Raw genomic sequence first — 22,150 nt, 5'->3', positions numbered from 1 at the left:
TTGATCCATAAAGCTCTCTCTCCGTGTTCCGCCGGGGTGCCCTCGAAGCCCCGAGCGACAAAGCGATGATATTTTTTTCACTTTATTTTCCGGCTTTTCCCACACTCTGTTAGAGTCGTTTTATGTTTGCTAAATTTTATGGCCTCAATTTATTGAATAATATTCATAATAGACCCATGCTTCACGGAGCGCTTCTGGGGACAGTTTGAAGAAAGACCACCCCCCAACAAACTGACTTTCGCAGATTATCGTGGCGTGCTTGTTTGCAAATAAAGAAGAAAAAGGGGTTGTGGATAAAGGATGGCGCCGGTAGTTGTGTCCTATTCCGGAAGCTCAACTCGGTACCATCTTGGCAGACCGTTGCGCGCTGCCACTGGACGGATCGTTTGTTGTGTGTTGTCGCACGCTTGGGTTGATAAACTTTAGGAAAGTAACGGACAAAGGGACCATGATATTCTGGGACTTCGAAGAAGCAAGACTTCCGAGCTAATATTAACTTTTGATTGTAATAATTGAGCTATAATGGGTGGATGTTGATCATGCTGGGCTTATTGATGATTTAAAACAAAGTTGAACACATCAACTATCAATTCAATTCAGTTTATTTCTTTAGTTTATCGACTTATAGTAGTTTTGTAAGTGCAGTACAGAGTTTTACAGAGTTTTTTTTTCAGCTGTGTATAAGACATTTATCACAATGGATGCAAATAAAGTTGGTTGTAAAGCGAAACAGAAAACAGGAAAACAACTCGCAAAAAAATCTGTCACGTCAACTATCAGAACAGCGATAAAACGAAAATTTGATTCTTTTTCTTTAAATTTTCAAGGTTGAAAATGTTTCTCTAATTCAAACTTTTTTTTTACTTATTTCAGAAGAACCCGTGGAAGACGGCAGTTCATATATATTAGACAGAGGTAAGGCACTTAGCTATTAAACACTTAACCAATCTCTACAAAATAGATGGACATTTATGCAATAACAAATTGATAAACAAATTGGAAAAAACGGCGCAATTCATACTTATCGTCAGCTAAGTCCAGTACACAGATATTCGTTTGGTTAAACAATTCGCCATCTTTAACACTAAAACACCCAACGCATGTCCAACTTACACGGATGCCCAAGCCTGCCAAAAAAGTTGCAACGGTAACTTCAACTCGCTGGTTCTCGAGCATAACTTAACCAATCGGGAAGATTCTCGTTCCTAGTAATTTGTAAGAATGTCTAGATGATCCTTATATTTCTAGAACATGATTTGAACAAATCTGTAATTTCTGCGTGTAATTTCTCCCGCCCGTGTGGATCAATCGGACCGTGCACTGGGTTCACAAACCAGAGGTCGCCGGTTCGAATCCCGCGGCGGGCGCTCTAAAATTCTTTGTGTAAATATGGGTATTCGGCGCCGTCGCTCCGTGCCATACTTTCATACACTTAGGAGCCCAGGGCGGTGAAGTCCTTGTAGATAAAAAGGAAGACACTAGTGGTTGGTACTAGCAATGGTGGCCGACAGCTATAAAGTCAACTTCGTTTTGTAATTTCTGCGACCGAAAACATCGTTTCAACTTTTTTTAAATGGCTGCCTCCGCGGAATTTTCGGCGAATTGTTTTTACACGCTAAAAAAAAGTTGGAACGATGTTTTTGATCTCAAAAATTACAAATATGATCAAATTCCTCACAAATCACTAGAGAAAAGAATTGTCCCGATTGCTTGAGCTATGCCCGAGAACCAGCGAGTTGAATTTATCGTTCCAACTTTTTTGAGGGCTTGGGAGTTGGAATGTTAATCAGTATTGTATACAGCTATGTACACAATTGTTTTATATACTAGTGAACTACTATATAGTATCTTGTTAAGTAGGTGATTCTAGTACAAGCTAACATTTGGACATTTTTAATTAAAATATGGGTCATTTCAGGTTAAACGAATCAGCACCCATTATCGACTATTCATATCTAGCTAAAACGTATTGGAGTTATTGTTACTGCTAAAACATGCTAAAATCCCGATTTTAATCAAAGTTGGGCCACCCCTTCTGTTTTGGGACAACCATAATGTTTAGCCTATTCGTCAATTTCGTGATAAATTAAATTTCGAGGTTCAAGCTATGTTATCTGGTCAAAAGGGGTTCCTTGCTTGATGACGAACAAAAAAATAAAATCATTGAAAAAGAAACACGTATGTTTCGGAACAGTTAGGTACTATTTTCTGTAATACAAATGGATTATTCTCCGCCAACTCACACAGCACAGCCTGTCAAAAAAAAAATCGAAGAATGTGATCAGAGACAAAAGCTACACCTTGTGACAAAGTTTCATGAAAATCGAAGAGGGTTCGGGGCAACTTTTTCCGATTTCGTGTGATTTGGCTTAGAATTATCCATTTTTTTTTTTTCAAGGGGATTTGAGTGTCAGGGCATCATGAATGCTCCTCCAAAAAATGAAATACTGAATGCTCCGAATGATTCCTCAACATCCAGCAACGAACAACTGTAATCGACTGGAATTGCAAAACTTTTGCCTCCCCAGCACAGCCCTATGAAGCGTAATTAAGCACACTCTAAAATGCACTTCATCGGGAAGAATCCTTTACACAAAACTTTGTCTAGCTACCTTTCGTTCATTCAACTGCTTTCGCTCAAAATCGAAATCAATCTTCATTCAATCACTGAATCAGTTCTGTGAGGAGGGAGGAAAGTATAAACTCGAAACGTATGCTGATTTTTATCTTCAATACCTCGTTATAACTTTTCCTGGCTTGATGGGAAAAATAAAGAACAAGTACGAAAGCGAAAAAATCAAATGTTCGAACCACTTTCGTCCTCCTTTCCACTGCTGCTGAATCCAACTATACCAGTACACACAGTTGGAATAGTTGGTTCATCCTAGTGGAAGGATCAGACCAGGGAGCCTTAAGTTCAGGGCTGAACTTTGCCACTTTGGTCTCAGTGCACATTAATCGGTGAAAGCACTGAGATCCACCCTGGTGAAATTACTATCCGACGATGGAACAAAACTTTCTCTATAACGTTAATTTGCATAACTTTCAACAGATTACGTGCTTAGTTTACGAAAATCTAGGTTAAAAACTTAATTGCTCCGACTCTTTTGCTCTGGAAAGTGGTGTAAGGTATCCTTTTTTTTCTGTTCACTTTTGCACCCTTTCGTTTTCCATCCAAAGTCCACGCAGGACCCAGGACCAGGACCTGCCAGTGTGAAGCCGGTTCCCGCTGCGGAAACGGAACACGCGGACCCTTTCGGTTATCTTGGCCTCGCCTGAAAAGCTCCGTCAGGAAGGCGAAGATGAATGCACTTAGACGCTCTATTTAGCATGCCTTTGGTGGCTGCCACGTGGGTTTACTTATTCAGCGTGTTGTAAAAGTGTGTGTGTCTGTCTGAGAGAAGAAAAGGGAAAACTTTTCAATTTAACACCCCAACCCTGGTGGTGGTGCGTTTTCTTATATAGTTGCTCTTTGAGCAGGAGGAGAAGCGCGGTGCCTGCAAGTTTTCAATCTGCCGTAAAACGGTTAATAAGTCAGGCGGATGCGGGTGGGTGTGATTTGGGTTGCCCTTTGGCGGAACCCATGTTAACTTGGTTTTAAATTGCATTATGAGGCAGTGTTTTCACGCAGAGGTTATGGTTTTTCAAGAATGGAGGTAAATTTTGTTTATAGACTTATTAATCCTCTTTTTAAAGTTTTTTTTTAAATTTATTTTATCAAGAGTTTTATTTCATTTAAAAAGTAAAAGGCTGACTCATACCAACAGACACAATTAATGAGAAAAAACAAGTGTTTTTTTGCCATCAGCGGTAGTGAAACTCAATCCTGCATTTTCAAATTATTTTTTTTAATAGTCAGAAAAAATACTACAAAGAAGTGGTACGATATTGTTTTCCAATTTACTGGCTTTTTCCTAAGACACATTGTGTAGCTTAAAACCGAGATAAGGTAGAACTATTTAGAATGTGAGCTCAATCCCAGTCAAATCAATCTGAATCCAGCACAGGTACTTTTTTTAATCTGTTTACAGGGCATTTGAACATGAATTAATTTGAAGACATTTGGTTGAATCATTACCGAGATATTGCTTTTCAAAGGTTGGCAGCATAAAAAGACAGTGCCACGATATCTCAACACTGCTTCGACCAAATTGACTAAAAAATTAGGTAGAGACTCGTTAAACCGGTTCCGTTTGCATGACAAGGACCGCTCTTCAAAAAGTTTATTTCTAGATTAAATTTTCAAAACAACCTATCCCTCATGGCTTTCTTATGCAGATAGGGCCTTTTGAAAATTTAATCGAGATTTAACCAAAAGGTTTAAATATTTCAATTTATTTCATTTAAAAATCGTCAGTTTTTTTTATTTTTGTATTACAAAAAAAGCAAAATTCAACCATCTGGCTTCGTAATGCACACCACGGGTTATGTCTTGAGAGTCTTCACTTGAAATTTAAGCCAATTTGGTCAATCCAGTCACGAGATATCGTGGCTTGCGTAAATCAACTCGCTGTTTTGAGAAAAACGCTCAAAAAGTTTGACAGTTTGCTTTGCACATGGCAAAATATCAAGCTTTATGGCCTATTGTAGATACACATAAAAAAAAGTTGAGTTTTGGAATGTTGAAAATTTGGTAGGTTGAATATTACCTCTGTTTTTGAGTAATCTATATATATAAAAAATTTCGACGGTTTTGTTCGAACGCGAATCAGTTCAATACGGAGCGTCGGATCTAGGTGATCTTTGTTGCGTTGAATTCGTACAAGCCCAAGGAAGGTTCTTACGCCAAAAAGTTACAACTTTGGCCACTCTGGAACCGATTCCGGAAAATCTGCAGATTGTATGGGAAAAGTTACGTAAAATCCAATTTAGATCACAGGAGGCTGAAGAAGCAAAAAAGTTAAAAACGTCAACTACCGAAAAAAAGGCAGAACGAAGTTTGTCGGGTAAGGCTTGTATTACATAAAAAATGTGTAAAAATGTGAACCTGATGAATATTCATCAAAAACTGATGAACATTCATAATTTTCTGGGGTAAAATGAATCATTTTTTTGCCACAAAATCTGTCACCATTTCCTGATGAATATTACCATCATTTTTTTCTGTGTATGCCTGACTTGACTTTACATAGAATAATGCGTCCACCACTGCGTCGAACGGATAACTTTGTTCTCAGCTTTACTCACTTTGATCATACAACTTTCAGGAGATCATCTTTTTAGTGGATTTAATACGTTTTCTGTAATATGAAATTTTGAGATTTTCTACATGTATGTAGCCCGTAAGTGCGCTCAAAAATACAAACAAAAATTTCTCAACTCTGATAATTATAATATTTCTCTAATATTCACACAATAGCTAATTGGTAGTTGTCACATTCACAGAAAAAAAAGTTGAATTTTGGAATGTTGAAAATTTGGTAGGTTGAATATTACCTCTTTATTTGTGTAAAAATGTGAACCTGATGAATATTCATTAAAAACTGATGAAAATTAATCATTTTCTGGGGTAAAATTTATCATTTATTTTGCCACAAAATCTGTCACCATTTCCTGATGAATATAACCATCATTTTTTTTTTCTGTGTTCTATATTTTTCTGCATTTTCAGATTTGCCAAAATTTGGAGAGCCCATCCAGAACCTGACGGTTGCCCTCGGTCGGGAAGCAATACTGATTTGTGTCATTGATAATCTTCAGACGTACAAGGTACACGTGTAACGTCGTCCACTTTTTCTTAGCCTTTCCCCCTAAACCGGTCAATTGTCTTCCCTCCACAGGTCGCCTGGCTGAGGGTGGACACGCAGACAATTCTGACGATTCAGACGCACGTGATCACCAAGAACCACCGGATGACGATAACGCACGTCGAGGGCCGCAAGTGGGTGCTGCGTATAAAGGACGTCAAAGAGTCGGACAAGGGCTGGTACATGTGCCAGGTCAATACCGACCCGATGCGCAATCAGATAGGCTTCCTGAACGTCGTGGGTAAGTTTGGGTTGACCAAAAATTTGCCTGTTTGAACCGGGGTCATAATTTACGATTACCAATAGGGTTCTGATTCGTGGGCAAATATTAGGGTCCGTTCGTTTGTGTTTGGATTGTGTTGCGAAATGTTTGCTCTGCCGGCGGATGTCGCTCGTGCCTGATGGTCAAAAATATGTGCTCAATCATGCAATGTTTATTTTCAGTACCGCCAAATATCCTAGACTACCCAACCAGCACGGATATGGTCGTGAGGGAGGGCAGCAATGTCACGCTAAAATGTGCAGCATCCGGCTCACCCCAGCCGGTCATCATGTGGCGCCGGGAGGGTAACGAACCAATTAGTACGGGAGGTAATTTGAAGGCAGCAAAAAAAAATCTCTGAAAATGAAAAAATCACATCCATCATGGCGCAGAGCAATTATTTAGCTTGTGTCCTTTTTATTTTCAGCTTCCAGTCTGAACGCTTCCACATTCACAATCTCCCGCGTCAATCGACTTCATATGGGAGCATATTTGTGCATAGCTTCCAACGGGATCCCGCCATCCGTCAGCAAGCGCGTCATGCTAATAGTGCATTGTAAGTATCGAGAGAAAAACCAATAATAAAAAAAACGGGTCTCCATCCCTAAATCCACCAACGAACGTTAAAAGCCCTCAATTATCGAGCTTTAGCATTTTTTTTCCTCTTTTCATCCTTTCATTCACAGTTCCTCCTATGATTTGGATCCAGGACCAGTTGGTCGGGGCAGCGCTGGGCCAGCGGTTGACCTTGGAATGCAACTCCGAAGCCTTCCCGAGATCAATCAATTACTGGATGAAGAACGATACAATCATTACTCAAGGTAAGCCGGTGCCCGGATTAGTCTAATACCTTGGCCGTCGTCCGTCGCCATTGAACACCACCCCATACATAATCATCATCCACGCATCGATGCAAAAGTCACGCAGGAAAATTCAATAGAGCGACGAATCGGAACCAGCAGGTCACACGTGGCACGTCGAGGTCGAGTCGAGGCGTTTGACCAACGTTGGGTCGTTTCTTCTTTTTTTATCCTCACTGGAACCGGAGTGGTGGACAAGAAGCAAGCAGCTATCAGGACAACATCCATCATTAGTATTTTCCCTTTCACTGAGCTTGCTTACTGTTTGGGGACAACCCCACCAGTTAGTCCGTTGCCCTGGCAGAAATGTACCGTCAACTGGGGTAAAATTGAGTTCATTTGCTTGAATAGTTTCTTCAAAAGTTACATCAATTGTTGAATTATTTTTGCGTCATTCAATATTTCATCATTAATTATAGGACATTGAGTTATACTTAAAAGTGGGTAATTCTCTACCAACTCGCACGCAATCGGAAAAAGTTGCCCCGACCCCTCTCCGATTTGTGTGAAACTTTGTTCTAAGGGGTAACTTTTGTCACTGATCATGAATCCGAGGTCCGTTTTTTGATATCTCATGACGGAGGGGCGGTACGACCCCTTCAATTTATGAAGGGTGGTGATGGGATGGAAATTTGGTGTTAAAGGGACGCCCTATTTGATGGAGTACTCAAAACGTATTTTTCATCGAAAAAAAAACACTAAAAAAGTTTTGAAAACTCTGCCATTTTCCGTTACTCAATTGTACAAAATATTGAAACATGCCATTTTAAGGGAAATTTATTGTATTTTTTTGTAAGGGTATATTTTTCATTTAGAACATTTTTTATTTCATTTTAAAATTTCGTGTTTTTTCTAAATTTGCAGGGATATTTTTTAGAGTGTAACAATCAGGGCTGTGGAGTCGGAGTCGGAGTCGGAGCCGGATTCGGTGGAGTCGGGTCTTTTTGGGGACCTGGAGTCGGAGTCGGAGTCGGAGTCGGAGTCGGAGTCGTCAAAACTCGAACAGCTGGAGTCGGAGTCGGAGCCAAAGCCGAACATTTCTGATAACCCGGAGTTGGAGTAGGAGTCGGAGTTATATTAAATTCAACAATTTTTTTTCAGTATTTGATATAAAACAGCTTAATTTACAAAACTTCTTTTATTTTTTATTATTTTTCAAGACGCATGCGCTGCGTTGCCATTTTTCATTTCTTTAAGATCTATGATCACTAAATGATAACCTCTTACCCAAGTATGTATTATCATCATAACTCAATAACATTAAAAACAATACTGGTTTTGCTGTCGGAAATATTTGATTCATTCTTGACTGCTTCCTTTTGCCTACATTTATGTGCCTTTTCAATTCAAATTTGACCAAATATAATCCAGATCTTTCTGAAAAAAGTACGTACACAGTCATCTTATACCCCGGTAGCAAATGTCTTGGAGGTTTTAAGTAAATCAATTTTCAGGAAAAAAAGATACGAGGTACATAAAGAGATTCCAAATACTTATCACTGTTTTTGGAATTCGGAAAAAAAGTTACTGGCAGTATAACTCTTCCAACAAATAATCAACGATTATACTAATATATTACTTGGAACTCAACATGCGCATTTTGTTTATAACTAAGTACAAAAAAATTAAAGTGTCGCGCTTATAATTTTCGAAACTGAAAAAAATATCAAAAAAAAGTTGCAATTAATTTTGAAATCATCATTGAACATGTTAAATGTATCTATTATCTTAATGTTTACTATTTCTCTACTAAAATCTGATTATGTTGATCATTAGGCAAACTATTATGATATTGCTTCAAATTATCGTTGAACAAATCTCAAGATTTCAGGTTAGGACAGGTCTAGATAAAATAAATGTATAGAAATTTAATTTATATTTTAAATATTATTAAAAAAACATCAAAATCAAAATATTATTCAACCGTCAAGAATTTTCTCATATTGTTTGTCCCACGCAAATATGACGGATGGTGATTATCATTGCTACTAAATGTACCTAACAAATTTCTTCTTGGAAAGGTAGCTTAAGGATCATTTGGAAATATCCGTGACCTATAAAATATTTTACCTGTGGATTTTTGTTTTTCATCCAATTCTATGTTTTTTCATAAATTTTGATGGAGTCGCACGACCATTCATAAAGTTTCGTTTTAGGTTAAGATTCAAGAATCTCGCGGAAAGAATTTAAAAAAAATCTAAAATTCTTAGGTAAATTATTATCTAGATCACGAAGATTTTTTTAGATACATTGATTTATAATAACAATCTTCTTCAGCCATGACGTGATGTCTTAAAAAAATCAATGCAGCTTTAAAAAAAATCATTGAAATTGTTATTTTTAAAACAAGGTGACTTTTATAGTCACTGTGCTTCTTATAAATGTCATCCTTAAAAGAGAGCAAATCGAATTATTATGTAAAATCGATCATTGAGGGCAGCTTTCTTATAATGATCATTCAAAAAATAACAATTTAATATTCTAGCTTTAAATAAATTTAATGAAAATTTGAGGTTGAATAAATATATCCAAATTTACTTACCAAACTGTTCTTCTGAAATGCCTTCAAAACTGGAGATATTTTTTGATTTCTGTTTAAATAAGGTATACAACTTGTAAAACTAGAAACTTTTTTTCTGCTTTTTTTTCACTAAAAGAGTTTTTAAATAATCCTATTCATCAATGTTTTCTAAATAATAATAATAAACATTTAAAAATATGTGGAGTCGGAGTCGGAGTCGGAGCCAAACATTTTTTAAATGCTGGAGTCGGAGTCGGAGTCGGCTAGAGTTGGTAGGCCGGAGTTGGAGTCGGAGGCGGTTGGAGCTGAAAGCCGGAGCCGGAGTCGGAGTCGGCTAATCTCAGAAAGCCGGAGTCGGAGTCGGAGTCGCTTGAAATATGACCCGACTCCGCAGCCCTGTAACAATGTTCTACAAAGTTGTAGAGCAGACAATTACAAAAATTTGGATATCTTATTATAAGGTAGGGTTGGCGGAGAATTACTCAAGTTCCTTCCTATGGGGAAAAATTTTCCTGCTTCGGTTATAGTCAGGAGTGTAGCCAGAATTTTGGTTCGGGAGGGGCTGGAAGAAGGAATTTTCTTCTTCTTTTCCTCTTCTTCCCTCTCTCCCATATGTCTTCCAAACATTTCGGGAGGGGCTTCAGCCCGAAGCCCATCCCCCTGGCTACGGGCCTGGTTATAGTTGACGTAATTAAATATATAACTTTCAGATTTAGGAAGTATTTTCTTCGTTGTGTCTAGTATATGTTTGCTGCTATTTTGCCAACATCATTTTAAGCATGAATCTGAATATTCCAAGCAAATGTGTTGTTGATTTTTTAATCGCAGTTTTAAAGCATATTTTTTGTGGTGTAATTTATAAATCTTGAGTTCTTATAAACAATAGCTTATAGAACCTTAAAAAAAAACTCTAGAAATGGACCCAAAACTGATAAGCATCGTGGTTCCAAACCCCTTCGGCGTACGGTTTCCATCACATTGGCTCCAACAAGGCAGGAGGCGTTTAGATGAAGGCATCTACGGAACGCAAAAATTTCCTTCCTTCCCACACTTGTGACGACAAGCACCGACAACAGCCACGCACATCCGTCCTTGCGTTACGCGTTGGTTGGCTGTGGCTCGAGAGGTGATGGTGATGGGGGACGAGAAGGGCAAAATAGCAAATTGGCGACTAAGCGTAACGAAACAAAGTCAAACGGATGAAAATAATAAGCATGGCGAAAATCTGATAACGAGAAAAATTGTGACAAAATCATCATCTTGTTATTCAATCAAAGTAAAGAAATCCAGAAGGAAAAGGAGCGCGTGCATTCACTGGAAGGAGAATATTTTCACTCAATGTTTTTCGTGTTATTTTTTCTTCTTTTGGCAGTTTCTTAGCTTGGAAAAAAGGACCTCCAAGCTTCAGCTCCATTCAATCTCCCAGTGACAGGGTTATAACGAGGGCAAATTACGAAGGATTCATTATAATGCTTCCTTCAACCAGAACAAAGGCAAGTGGCTTGTTGACACACAAAAATGAGGCTGTCTCTGCTCTTGGGCAGCCGGGGTTTTTGACATATTACGACGGGACGACAACCGGACAGGGAGAACAATGGGGTACTTTATCTGTACTTCCTATCGGCAAAGCGAACCACTACTTTCACCGGACGGATTGACATTATCTTTTCCTCCAACCACTGGCTGGCACTCGTAGGCGAATCGTGGATCTTGAGACCAAGTGACGACGTCAGTGATTTTCCGGAAAGAAAACTTTGATAAATACACAACAGGAAACCTGTTAACCTTTGACACAAGGTAATAGGAAAATTCCGTCAATATGTTCTTAGAACACGATAAAGACGAGTCATGTGACCTTGTGACATGCAACGGATTAAAACAAATCGTTTGTAGTACCTACCTCCGTTTGACAGTTCTCGTGATTCGATTGGAACTTTTGAGTTGTCCGTTCTCTAATAAACCCTAGATGGTCTACTCGAGATGACCGAGAGAATTATGCCCTCGAGTTCTTTCCAAATCAAAGTTCATCCGCAAAAAAAAACTGTTGTTTAAAGGAATCGAACCAAGGACCTTTAGGGACCATCCACAAACCACGTGGACACTTTTTTGTCAATCTCTAACCCCCCCCCCCCCCTCGTGGACAATTGTCCATACAAAAAAAACTTTTTTGTATGGAGCGTGGACAATCGCCAAACCCCCCCCCCCCCCCCCCCTAAAGTGTCCACGTGGTTTATGGATGGTCCCTTAACAGACTAACTCAATGACTTAACTACCGCGGCCACCACAGATTGGTGACTCAAGGGTGGTCGGAAGTCTATGTATGACCCTTGTTGGTTATTTACTGTTTCAATTACCGAACATTGTTGGTGTTAGTTGGTAGAATTATTCTATCGAATTTAGCATTGAGCTCTCAATAAATTTTAGTGGAGCTATTCTCTCGACCCCTATTTTGGGTGCTTAAGTCATTGACTGCGAGATAAATTTGTGATGTCTTGGACAAAATTGCTTAGATTATCAAGCCCAATAACTTTCTAGAAATGGAAAAATATCCCAAAAATATTTCTGAAAATATTCCCAAAGTTATAATTTATAAAACACCCTAATCGTGAACAACCCTAATTTTTAATGGTGATATCAATTTTGCACTCTTTGTGCACAATTGAGCTGGAATGACAGATTTATATTTCATCTTTGTCGTGCTATCTTGTCGCACGTGTATTTTGGGCCAAATTGAGTTAAGAAATCCATTTTGTGCAGGCTCACAAAGCCTCACCTTTTAACCTTCACAAAATTCGATTTCAATTCTGCGATATTCAATAAAAAACGAAAAATTCCGTGCAATGTTGTCACTCTTCATATGAAAGAAGTTTCAATCTTGTTGTGCTATCTTGACGCACCTTAATAATTGTTGTAAGCTCCCGAGCAGGGGTAAATAACACGGGAATACCAAATTTTGGTATTACTTGGGCAAATAACAGGGACCAAAATGTGCCCTTGGTTGCCCAGTAATAGATGGTAAAATACCATAAAATCATACCAAAGTCTTGTATGTGGAAGGTCACAACAATACCAAACCATGTTATTCCAATGGTAAAATAATACCTCAAAATAAAACCATTCCAATACCAAGTTGAGGTCTTCTGGATTTTTGAACATTGCTTGAATACCTAAACTTTGTATTGCCATGGTTTTATTTTTAGGTTTTCCCGCGCCCTTGGAAAATCAGGTTTTGGTATTCCTGTGGTTTTCCACATACCGTAAACTGGGGTGACTTTGATAGCCCGGGGTGACTTTGATAGGTTTTTCAAATGCCCGTCAAATTAGTATCTAAACATTTTTGAGAATTTTAAGTATGTAAGCATTAAGGGATAGCTTATTATCGAACATATATGCAAAAATGTGACTGTTACATCGGATGTATCAAAATTAGTGGCCAAATCAAATTTCTATCAATGTCACCCCGGGCTATCAAAGTCACCCCAGTTTACGGTACATGATTTTGGTATGATTTCATGGTATTTTACCATCTATTATCGGGCAACCAAAGGCACATTTTGGTCGTTGGTTTTTGATCAAGTAATACCAAAATTTGGTATTTGCATACAATTTTTTAGTGCACCAATGCAGTTAGTGAAAAAACTTAAATCAGAGGTGACCAAAGTATGGCCCGCGGGCCACGTTTGGCCCGCGGGCCATTTTGAATAATCGTGGAAAGTGGCCCGTTGATCATATGTAAAGCTATTTAATACTTCTTAAAATAAAAGTTTATTTCAAACTGTTTATGATCCTTAATATAAAACTGATGATTTTTCCAAATTTTGATTCCCATTTTACGACATAAATATAGTAGTTAAAAATCTTTCTAATTTAAACAATTTCAATTAAATAAGTAAATATCAAATTTTTTATCAAATATATTTGTGGAAATGTTATTGAAACTTTCACGTCCCGTTCACGTCATCGTCCCGCCCGTGTGGATCAATCGGACCGCGCACTGGACTCACAATCCAGAGGTCGCCGGTTCGAATCCCGCGGCGGGCGCTCTAAAATTCTTTGTGTAAATATGGATATTCGGCGCCGTCGCTCCGTGCCATACTTTCATACACTTAGGAGCCCAGGGCGGCGAAGTCCTTGTAGATTAAAAGGAAGACACTAGTGGTTGGTACTAGCAATGGTGGCCGACAGCTATAAAGTCAACTTCGTTTTTTTTTTATTTTTCAATCTAGTTATTTTTCAGAATCTTATAGAACTTCAAGCACAGGCCGTTCATCAATGACAAATGCATTCGATGTGGTGAAGAATATCACTAAAAACAACATGGAATCATCAGGTGAGTAGATTTGGCTGTTGCATATGGATCATTTAAGTCAGGGGTGCTCAAAGTTTTTGGATGCCGGGCCAAATTTCAAACTCAAATGAGCTTGCGGGCCAAACTGAAAAAAATGAACAATTAAATTACGATCTTTTCATTTAAAAGACTAAAAAATTACTATTACAATTACTCGAAGTTTTTCAAAATTTCTGTTATTTTTTGAACATTTTTGTTATTTAAAATACAAAAAAAAATGATCATCAGATTTGTTGATTTTATTTTTTAAGGTATTTCAAAAAAGGATTTTTTTTTCAAATTTGAAAATGGCGACATGAAAGCTGTGGAACTGTTCGTCGAAAATCCACTAAAATCCAAATAATTTTTGAATAAACCGGAACATAATCAACATGATTCTAAACGCAGAGAAATGCATTTCAAATTGATTTCAGCTGATTGTACTTAATTTACAATTCAAATTTGTAAATTTTGTCTGTCTGAATGAGATGATAGTCAATTGGATTCGTTATCCAACTGTAATGAGTTCGAAAATATGTAATGTTTAAATTTTTGCTTTTATTACAGTTTTCTAACTAAGTTTGTAACGAATTCTTTTGCGCGCAAACTAGCAGCAACTTAAGCGCCACTCTTCCAAGAAGAGGTTGCTGAAGCGTGTTTCGAGTCCCGGCTTGAGGCTCTCTCACAGGGCGGGTTAATAGGGCAAAAAATCCGAGATCACATGACACTTCCAAGTGGCTTATCCGTTTCCCAAAACTAAACTACTATTGTATTGATTTACCGCAAAGAAAAGGATTAAACGAAAGTTCTACCGGCGCAAGAAAGTTCAACTAATTCTCCCAACCCAAGCAAAGAACGTGACACAGCTCAATCCATTAAACACAAGCCAGCTTATATGTGAAAAGACTCAAATTTGCTTGTATTTCCGTGTATTTGGGGCCCTAAGCTTTGCTTGTGTGACGTCACGTTTCTTCTTTCTTACAGGGGTTTTCTTCGAGCTCAGTTTAAAATCAGGTTAAAAAGTGCAGATCTGACCTTGTTTGGCGGTTCCACCGCGATTCAGCTGGCTGGCAGGATCGGCAGGACAGGAAGCATGAACAGGTTCTTTGTAGACAGTTTTCGCGTAGTCCCACGTTCACGCGTACGGTCGGTCGACCAGGTGGACTCACCACGCGCGTGCGTAATCCAACAGCACGGACACTCCCGCGGCGACGTTTTTCACCACAATTTTGGAGGTTGGCGATTGACGTAGCGGAGACACACTTCCGGTCGAGCAGTGCGTTAGTTCGTAGCACCGCCACGAGGTGCGCTCCAGTTGCTTGCGAGCGTCGGGTGCTTGCTTCGCGCGATGTTTTTGTGGAGATCCCTGCGTTCACTACGGGGTGGCGTCGGTTTTCCCAATGAGTGACGCCCAGTCACGTGGTTAGGGTGGTTCAACCTAACCTCGAACGGATGTTTCGAGCCGCGAATTCGGTCTCGCGCCGCTCCAGAAACCGCTCCAGACTCGCTCCCACGTTGAACAGTGGGTTTTCGCCTGTTCAACAGCAAAGTAATCTCACTTTCTAGCAGTTTACAATCATTTAGCCAGCACTGCTTACCTGATCTTTTTTGCGAACTAGATTTTATTGATCGGTGTGCGACTTCAAAAGCTTGGAATTGGCTAAGCTCTATATTTGAACACAATTCAATTTAGTTTAAGATTTTAATATAATTTAGGAATTCTTACTTCGACTTTGGTCAGCAGAAAGCACGTGCTAACCACTTGCGAACCTAATGTAACGTTGCGGCTCACGAACTAATACAAAAAATGAAGAAATTCCTAAGCCTGTCAATCAAAAAACTCACTATAGATTGACTTTAATCGCACCACTAGTCGCACCACTAATCACACTTTCACTGACTTGCATCCGCTGAACTTAACTGGCCAACAGTCTCCACTTGAATATTCTAATCCCCGATGTAGAACATTTCTACAGCAAATTCTTGCTACACGAACGACATCCGTGTGATAGAATCGTCATTACATCTCCTTTTCTCATATGGCAATCAATAGGGGCATCCTTATCACACACATTGAGTGGATACGATCGGGTTTTCCCGTTTCTTTCCCATTTTTCTATTGCACCAAATTTTGGTTTAAGACACGCTTTGCCCATCTTTTAACAATTTTACGGATAGCCACGGCCAGGGTAATGAGATCTCGATCGTGAGTGCCGAAATGAAAAGAAATGAACCACAATTGCTTCCTCTACTCGGTAAGAGATGGCGCTCTCAAATGCAAAAGCTTTTATGATTAGCAAAAAACCACGATTGAGGCATAATAATTTCTAATGGGGTAGTTAAGGGTTACAAGTTGAAAAATAAGTGTTATTAAAATGAAACTGGATTGAAATTCACCAAAATTCAATAATCTGTCGATTTACTCGTTTTTCAAAGTATTTTGTTATCCCGACTTAGAGAAATTTCAACGATTTAAAAAAAAACTTTGTGGGCAAATAAAAAAAAATTGAAAATCAGTTTTAACATTTTTGAGTTTTAAGTAATTTTAGCATAAGCATAAGCATAGGTGCCCACCCGCAGTTGCTACTCCGTTATTGACCAGGACCTCCAGAAGTTACATTCACGAGCCGTGGAAGATGAGTGGGTGCTATCTTTCCTCGCTTCGCAACTTCTCAAAGGCCCCTATCATGCTGATCAATACCGGCGCCGGCCATGACCAGTGGTAGGGTCACGGGGAAGTGGATGGGAATGTTAGTCCGATACTAGAGACCGCCCAATCGACTGCTTCTCCGACAAAGTATCACATGAGTTTTGAGGGGGTTAGTAGATGGGTATGAGGTCAGGATTCACGAGTGGCAGTGATGTGACCATGAACATTTTGTTTATCGGTTAAACATTTTAAATCTCAGGCAGCCGACTGCGGAAAGATAAATAATTGATTATTTAGAAAGTTTTTTTTAATCGAACGCGTGCCAACCGAGCATAAGTTCTATGGGCTGGACTTATCAGTATATTTTTATTGTTTGTACAATTTAGATAACGCGAGCAAACTTCAAAAATAGTAAATAAAATACGCTTTATTCTTAATAAAATCGAGAGTTTGATGAGGTAATACTAAAGCTGCTAGTTATTTTTTGAGTTTGAAGTAATTTTAGCGCAAAATTAATTATCTCGTCAAAGTTTATAAAAAAAATCCCATAGTTCAGAAGAATTTGATAAAACACTTCAATACCAAAATAATACCAAAATGTGGCATCCTGACTTTCCAAAAATTTCAAGTCATTTCTTTAGGGGGTATATCAAAAATGTTTAAAATCAAGTTTGAAATTTCCGGTTTTCAATGAAGGCATTCGCTTTGAAACTTCATTTTAGCGCAAAATTAATTATTTTGTAAAAATTGATCGAAATTTTCCCATAGTTTCAGAGGAATTTGATAAAATACTGTAATACCAAAAGAATACCAAAATGTGGAGTTCGACCAAAATGTGGAATTGACAAATTCTGCAATTTTGCAATATCAAAACAATACCTTAAATTGGTATGATACCACATTTTGCTCTTGCATAATCCTTAAGACAAATTTTAAAGGGTCCAGAAATACCAAAATTTGGTATTGATACCAGAGAAAGGTATTATTACGCATTTCCTTTGTTATTTACCCATGCTCGGGTAGTGGGACAATTGGCCAAAGGGATTTCAGGTCTGAACGCGTTTGAAACACGTTCAACCAAACTTCGGGACAATGTACAGAATGGTCAACCAAACAAAACGTGTTTGTTGTTTTGCTTGCTCTTTTTTTTTTGTTTATTGAAGTTCAAAAATAAAACGCGTTTTTTTTCGGAATTTCAAAAAGCGACGTGCGACAAGATAGCACGAAAGAGTCGATTTTAGCTTTTTTTGTTTTATTATAGTTTTGCTTTATTTGAGTTCAAAATTATCTTTTATGAGTTAAAGAGTAATTTTACATCGAAACTGACGTGCTTTTCAGCCGTTCAATTTAATTGAAACCGGAATTACAAAATCAAACTGGCAAATCAGAACTTTGCCATTGCTTCGCCATGTGGCACACATCATGTCACATCAAATGAAACAAGGTTCAAGTCCCCCGAAGTTACAGCGTTATTCCACAGTGTAAACACAGCAACAACATTTGAAACCTTCTAACGACCTCAACGAGACCGTCAACGACCGATGCCTGTCGCGTCCTGTCGTATCGTGTAATGTCACCTCAGTGAAATCGAGCAGAAATATTACTGTGCAAACTGTGCCACGCAAAACTGCAAACATCATCTCGAACCAAAAACACACTCACAACAGCATCCAGTGTAGAAGTCAGTAGCCCCCCAACCAGTAAACTGCCACTCACTGGGGCTGTGTTTGTTCTTCTCTTCTCATCTCCACCCAGGCAAACGCTTTGAACCGTCGACGCACGAAGCCAGCAACTACAAGGTGGTGATGAAGCTCACAATCAAGGAGGTCGACATCGGTGACTTTGGCACCTACAAATGTGTGGTCAAGAACTCCCTCGGCGAGACCGACGGATCAATCAAAGTGTATCGTAAGTATCGGGGGCTGACGCTTTCCATTTAGTATGTGTTTGTGTGTTTGCATGCCAATTGTATGTGTGATAACGTTAGTGTGTGTAAATCCAGCTCAAGATGCACATTTTACATTGAAACTTGTATCACTTTAAGCGAACGTGGCACAATGTAGTTGCTTGGTGCCTTCTGAGCTGCAATACTATGGAAAGAGGCTCTTAAATTACGACAAAAAAAAGTTTGAAACACTTCATTTGAAACTCAAAAGACAAATCTAACCGCTGACTCACATTCCGAGCAACGATAACTCATAAACACACATTTAACACACCAAAAGCATTTATTTTTTTTTTTCAATATTTCATCACCACAATTTTTTCCGCCATCTGGGATTCAAAAAATTCAAAATTACTTTAGCGTAGTTTCGGGGTCATACCTAAGCTCAACAATCAAAAATACGACTTTTTGTTTTCGTCGCTCGATTATCCGAAATGAAATATTATCAAGGCCTTCGGATAATCGAGTCTGGACTATAGTAACTTTTTTATCATTTTAGCAATTCTTTGCAAAATCGGCCGATTTCGACAATTTTTATTATTTTGTATTATTTTTATAATATATTTTAAACTTTTATTTGGCCATTTTTATTTTTTTTGGCTCAAACTTTATGGGAGCCTTTTCTATCACCAAAGAAGTCATTATGGTTCACCCATACAAATCTCCATACAATTTTGGCAGCTGTTCATACACAAATGGTACGTAAATATTCGAAAATTAGTAACTTTTCAATTAATTTCTTGATTTCTTTGAAAATTAAATATGTCTTTATTAAACTTTCTTATAATAATTACATTTCATTTACATTCTTAGTGGTAAATGCTCTTCATCTATGTTGTATTTTTCGTTTTATTATAAACTGTTACATTCATTTATTTACTTCCAATTGTTTTAAATTTTTGTAATGAATCGAATACATTTGGGTAAAAAAGAAAAAAAATCACTTTAACAACTAATCCTAACTTAAAACTAAACAAAAAGTAAATTCATTGAAATATTCAAAATCATTAGAACGAGTAAACTACGAACTGTATTTCAAGATAAATCCTCCAAGGGTTCTTACTTGTTCCTGACGAGTTTTGCACCCACGCAGTGTTGTTGTCATCTCGATGAAAATGTTCAGAAGTTCTTGTGGTGAAAACAGGTCACTACTGCCTTCATCCGTTGATGCTGGTAGGGTTTTCCTCAGTTGCTGACTGAAACCTGGAGGTGTTGTATTTTCTGCAACTTTTTGCCGCTGATTCAACGGCAATGTCTGCAGATTTGGAACCACTCGAACAGATCCTGCTCCTGGTGACGCCAAAGCAGGAAAATCTACGTCCGTGTATGCTGGTGGAGTTTTGCGACGATTTGGTTGGTGCCTCGTCGTCGCTTGCTGCCGAATTTTAACAAACTCAGCACGTTTTGGGCAGCTTCGATTCTTGGTCGAATGGTCGCCACCACAATTGAAGCATTTGGCCTCGATGCTCTCGTTGATTTTTTCGCAAGCTTGAGTTTTATGCTCACCTCCGCAGGTTGCACAACGACTCTTGATGAAACAGTTCCTTCCACCATGTCCAAACTGCAAGTAGTTTGAACATTGCGTCACGTCACGGTGCACAGGACGATAACGTTCCCAAGTCACGATGGTGTTGAAAATTGCCCGAACTGCCTTCAGCTCAGACGGCGTTGTTGATCCTTTCTCAAGATGACCCAGCTAAAAAGTTGATCACGATACTTGATGTCCTTGTTGTGTCTCGTCATCTTGAAGACTTCGATCACGTTCAACTTGAGAGTTTTGAGCTCTTCTTTCAGCACCAGAGTTCGGAAACTCACTCACGAGTTACTCAACTATGAGGAAAAACTTAGTTACCTGCGAGTAAATTACTCATCACTCTCGGTGAGTGTGAGGGCCTTCCTCATTTACTCACAAAGAGGGCTTTGAGCGCTCATGAGGGCTATTTTAGAAAACAAATTTCGAGATGTCAAACTCTACATCGGTGATTTTCTTGTTCATTCAACAGCGAAAAAGTAGTCCTGATGGTAGAGGCGCAGTGCTATCAATAAGAAGTTTTTTTTATCACAGTGGTTCAAATCCTGATTTTTATCTGGTTTTTTTTTCAGCCAGTTAATTTTTTTTAATCACAAAGTTTGTTGTCAGCTTCCAGCTGTCCTACCGACGGATAGGTCGGAGGTTGTTTAGACGGGGGATGCTTCTGCGGGTGGATTTTAACAGCTTTACCAGCAGTGGATGGCCGTGTTGCTGAGGTAAGTGGCCACTCCCGGTCGTCGACAGTTCTACAAATGTGTTTTGGTTCAGAATCGGGACATGCCGAAGAAGTTGCAATAGCCGCCGGCTTGGAGGTTCACTGAAAACTAAAAAAGGCCGATCCAGTGCTTTTGACAGCTTTTGGCTAGGGCCACCGGCGGCCGCTGAGGCTCCATTGGCGTGTCCTGGTTCTTAGGCAAGATATATTAGTAGAACTGTCAGCGACCGAGAGTGGCCACAGTTGCACAGCTGTCGAAGGAAGTGACCATTACCCACAGCAACACGGCCATCTTCTTTTGGTATGGCTGCCAACATCCATCCGCAGAAGCTGCCCCCGTCTGTGGCCTCCGATTTATCCTGCGGTAGGTTAATCTTCAACGGATTCGACCGGTCTTAAAATTATGAAAATAATTGCCCATCCGCTGGACTTTGACAATCTCAGGATTCTTTTGAAGCAATAAAAAAAATACCAGACAGACAAAAAAAAAATTGATACCACATTAATACCAACACATAACCTTCGGATTTATAGACATTGACGCTACCTCGAATGTACAACCGATTGTTAAAGACACTTGATTTTGGATTGATGTGGTCATTGATTTTGGAAATAACAAATTGTTGGAAACGGCCTACTCACGCCCTCATTTTACTCAAATATGAGTAAATTTACTCAGCCCTCACACTCACGGTGAGTATCGAGAGTGTTTGCTGTGAGGAAGCCTACTCGATTTGTGAGTGTGAGTGGTTTTCCGAACTCTGTTCAGCACACTCACATCCTTGTCGTACAGGCAACGGAGGACATGTTTCATGGGTCGTTTACCTGGATCGTCATGGCTGTAGTATTCAATCTTTGTGTTGTTCAGGAAATCCCGAACGTAGTTGTAATCCTTTCTGGTATGTAGCAGAATTTTGAGTCCATCAGCACACAAGCGAATGGAAGATCGTAAAGCACCAGATTTGATAAACCCGGTCACCCGGCACCGTATCCGATGACGATGTTTTCACAAAAATGGCTTTGCAGGTAGCGCTTCAGCATTCTTTAGCTTCTTCAAATCCGCCGATCCACTTAATTGGTATATGAGGGACGCACGTCTGACTCGCTTCTCTACTAATTGCAGACTTAAATTTCTTGATTGATTTGGTGTCTTCGGCTAAGTTGTAGGTATTGATGAGGACTATTTAGAAAAAAATACACGTATTTTTTTTTAGTATTTACCTTTTTTCACAACAAAATATTGAATGTTAGGCCCTTTTGAAATGTTAGTCTTGATAAAAAAAACACAATATTAATTTCGAAAAGATTGTAAAATTTCACGAATGTTTCATATTTAAAAATTGAAATTGGACCATTAGTTGTTTGGGTGAGACTAAAAAAAACTAATTTAGTTATTAGTTAATAGTTATTAGTTATTAGTTATTAGTTATTTTCCTGTTTCTTTTTCTTTTATTTGCTGTACCTCAGCAACCAGTGGTCCAATCTTCAATGTTTTTAGACGAAATTGTAGGAAATATTAGAAACAAATATTTTCAGGAATGGACAATCACTATTTTAAAAAAGTATAAAATCGGAATTTTCGGACAAAATTT

The 22,150-nt window shown here is 38.8% G+C and overlaps 1 protein-coding gene and 1 long non-coding RNA gene across 3 annotated transcripts in view; one reads left to right on the top strand and one right to left on the bottom strand.

The window, feature by feature from the left end:
• LOC120426638 (lachesin-like) overlaps positions 1-22,150 on the top strand; it is a 50,786-nt gene that overhangs the window by 22,386 nt on the left and 6,250 nt on the right. Inside the window, exons 2-8 of one of the 2 annotated variants that reach the window (XM_039591427.2) lie at positions 874-915; positions 5,612-5,709; positions 5,781-5,988; positions 6,192-6,338; positions 6,437-6,565; positions 6,696-6,830; positions 18,123-18,275. In XM_039591427.2, the coding sequence (XP_039447361.1) occupies positions 874-915; positions 5,612-5,709; positions 5,781-5,988; positions 6,192-6,338; positions 6,437-6,565; positions 6,696-6,830; positions 18,123-18,275 (912 nt within the window). Of the gene's footprint in view, positions 1-873; positions 916-4,927; positions 4,947-5,611; positions 5,710-5,780; positions 5,989-6,191; positions 6,339-6,436; positions 6,566-6,695; positions 6,831-18,122; positions 18,276-22,150 lie in introns of those variants that run through there. The other variant, XM_039591428.2, reaches the window with a different exon arrangement.
• Positions 14,753-16,060, bottom strand: LOC120426639 (uncharacterized). The gene is made up of 4 exons (XR_005606728.2): positions 15,563-16,060; positions 15,444-15,512; positions 15,316-15,384; positions 14,753-15,251 (listed from the first exon to the last, which is right to left on the bottom strand). It is a non-coding gene; the product is annotated as an uncharacterized LOC120426639 (long non-coding RNA).

Source organism: Culex pipiens, chromosome 2, assembly GCF_016801865.2.
Source record: "Culex pipiens pallens isolate TS chromosome 2, TS_CPP_V2, whole genome shotgun sequence".
In the NCBI taxonomy this organism is placed as follows: Eukaryota; Metazoa; Arthropoda; class Insecta; order Diptera; family Culicidae; genus Culex; species Culex pipiens.
The sequence above is the reverse complement of the archived record's forward strand: the minus strand, read 5'-3'. Positions and strand labels throughout refer to the sequence as shown.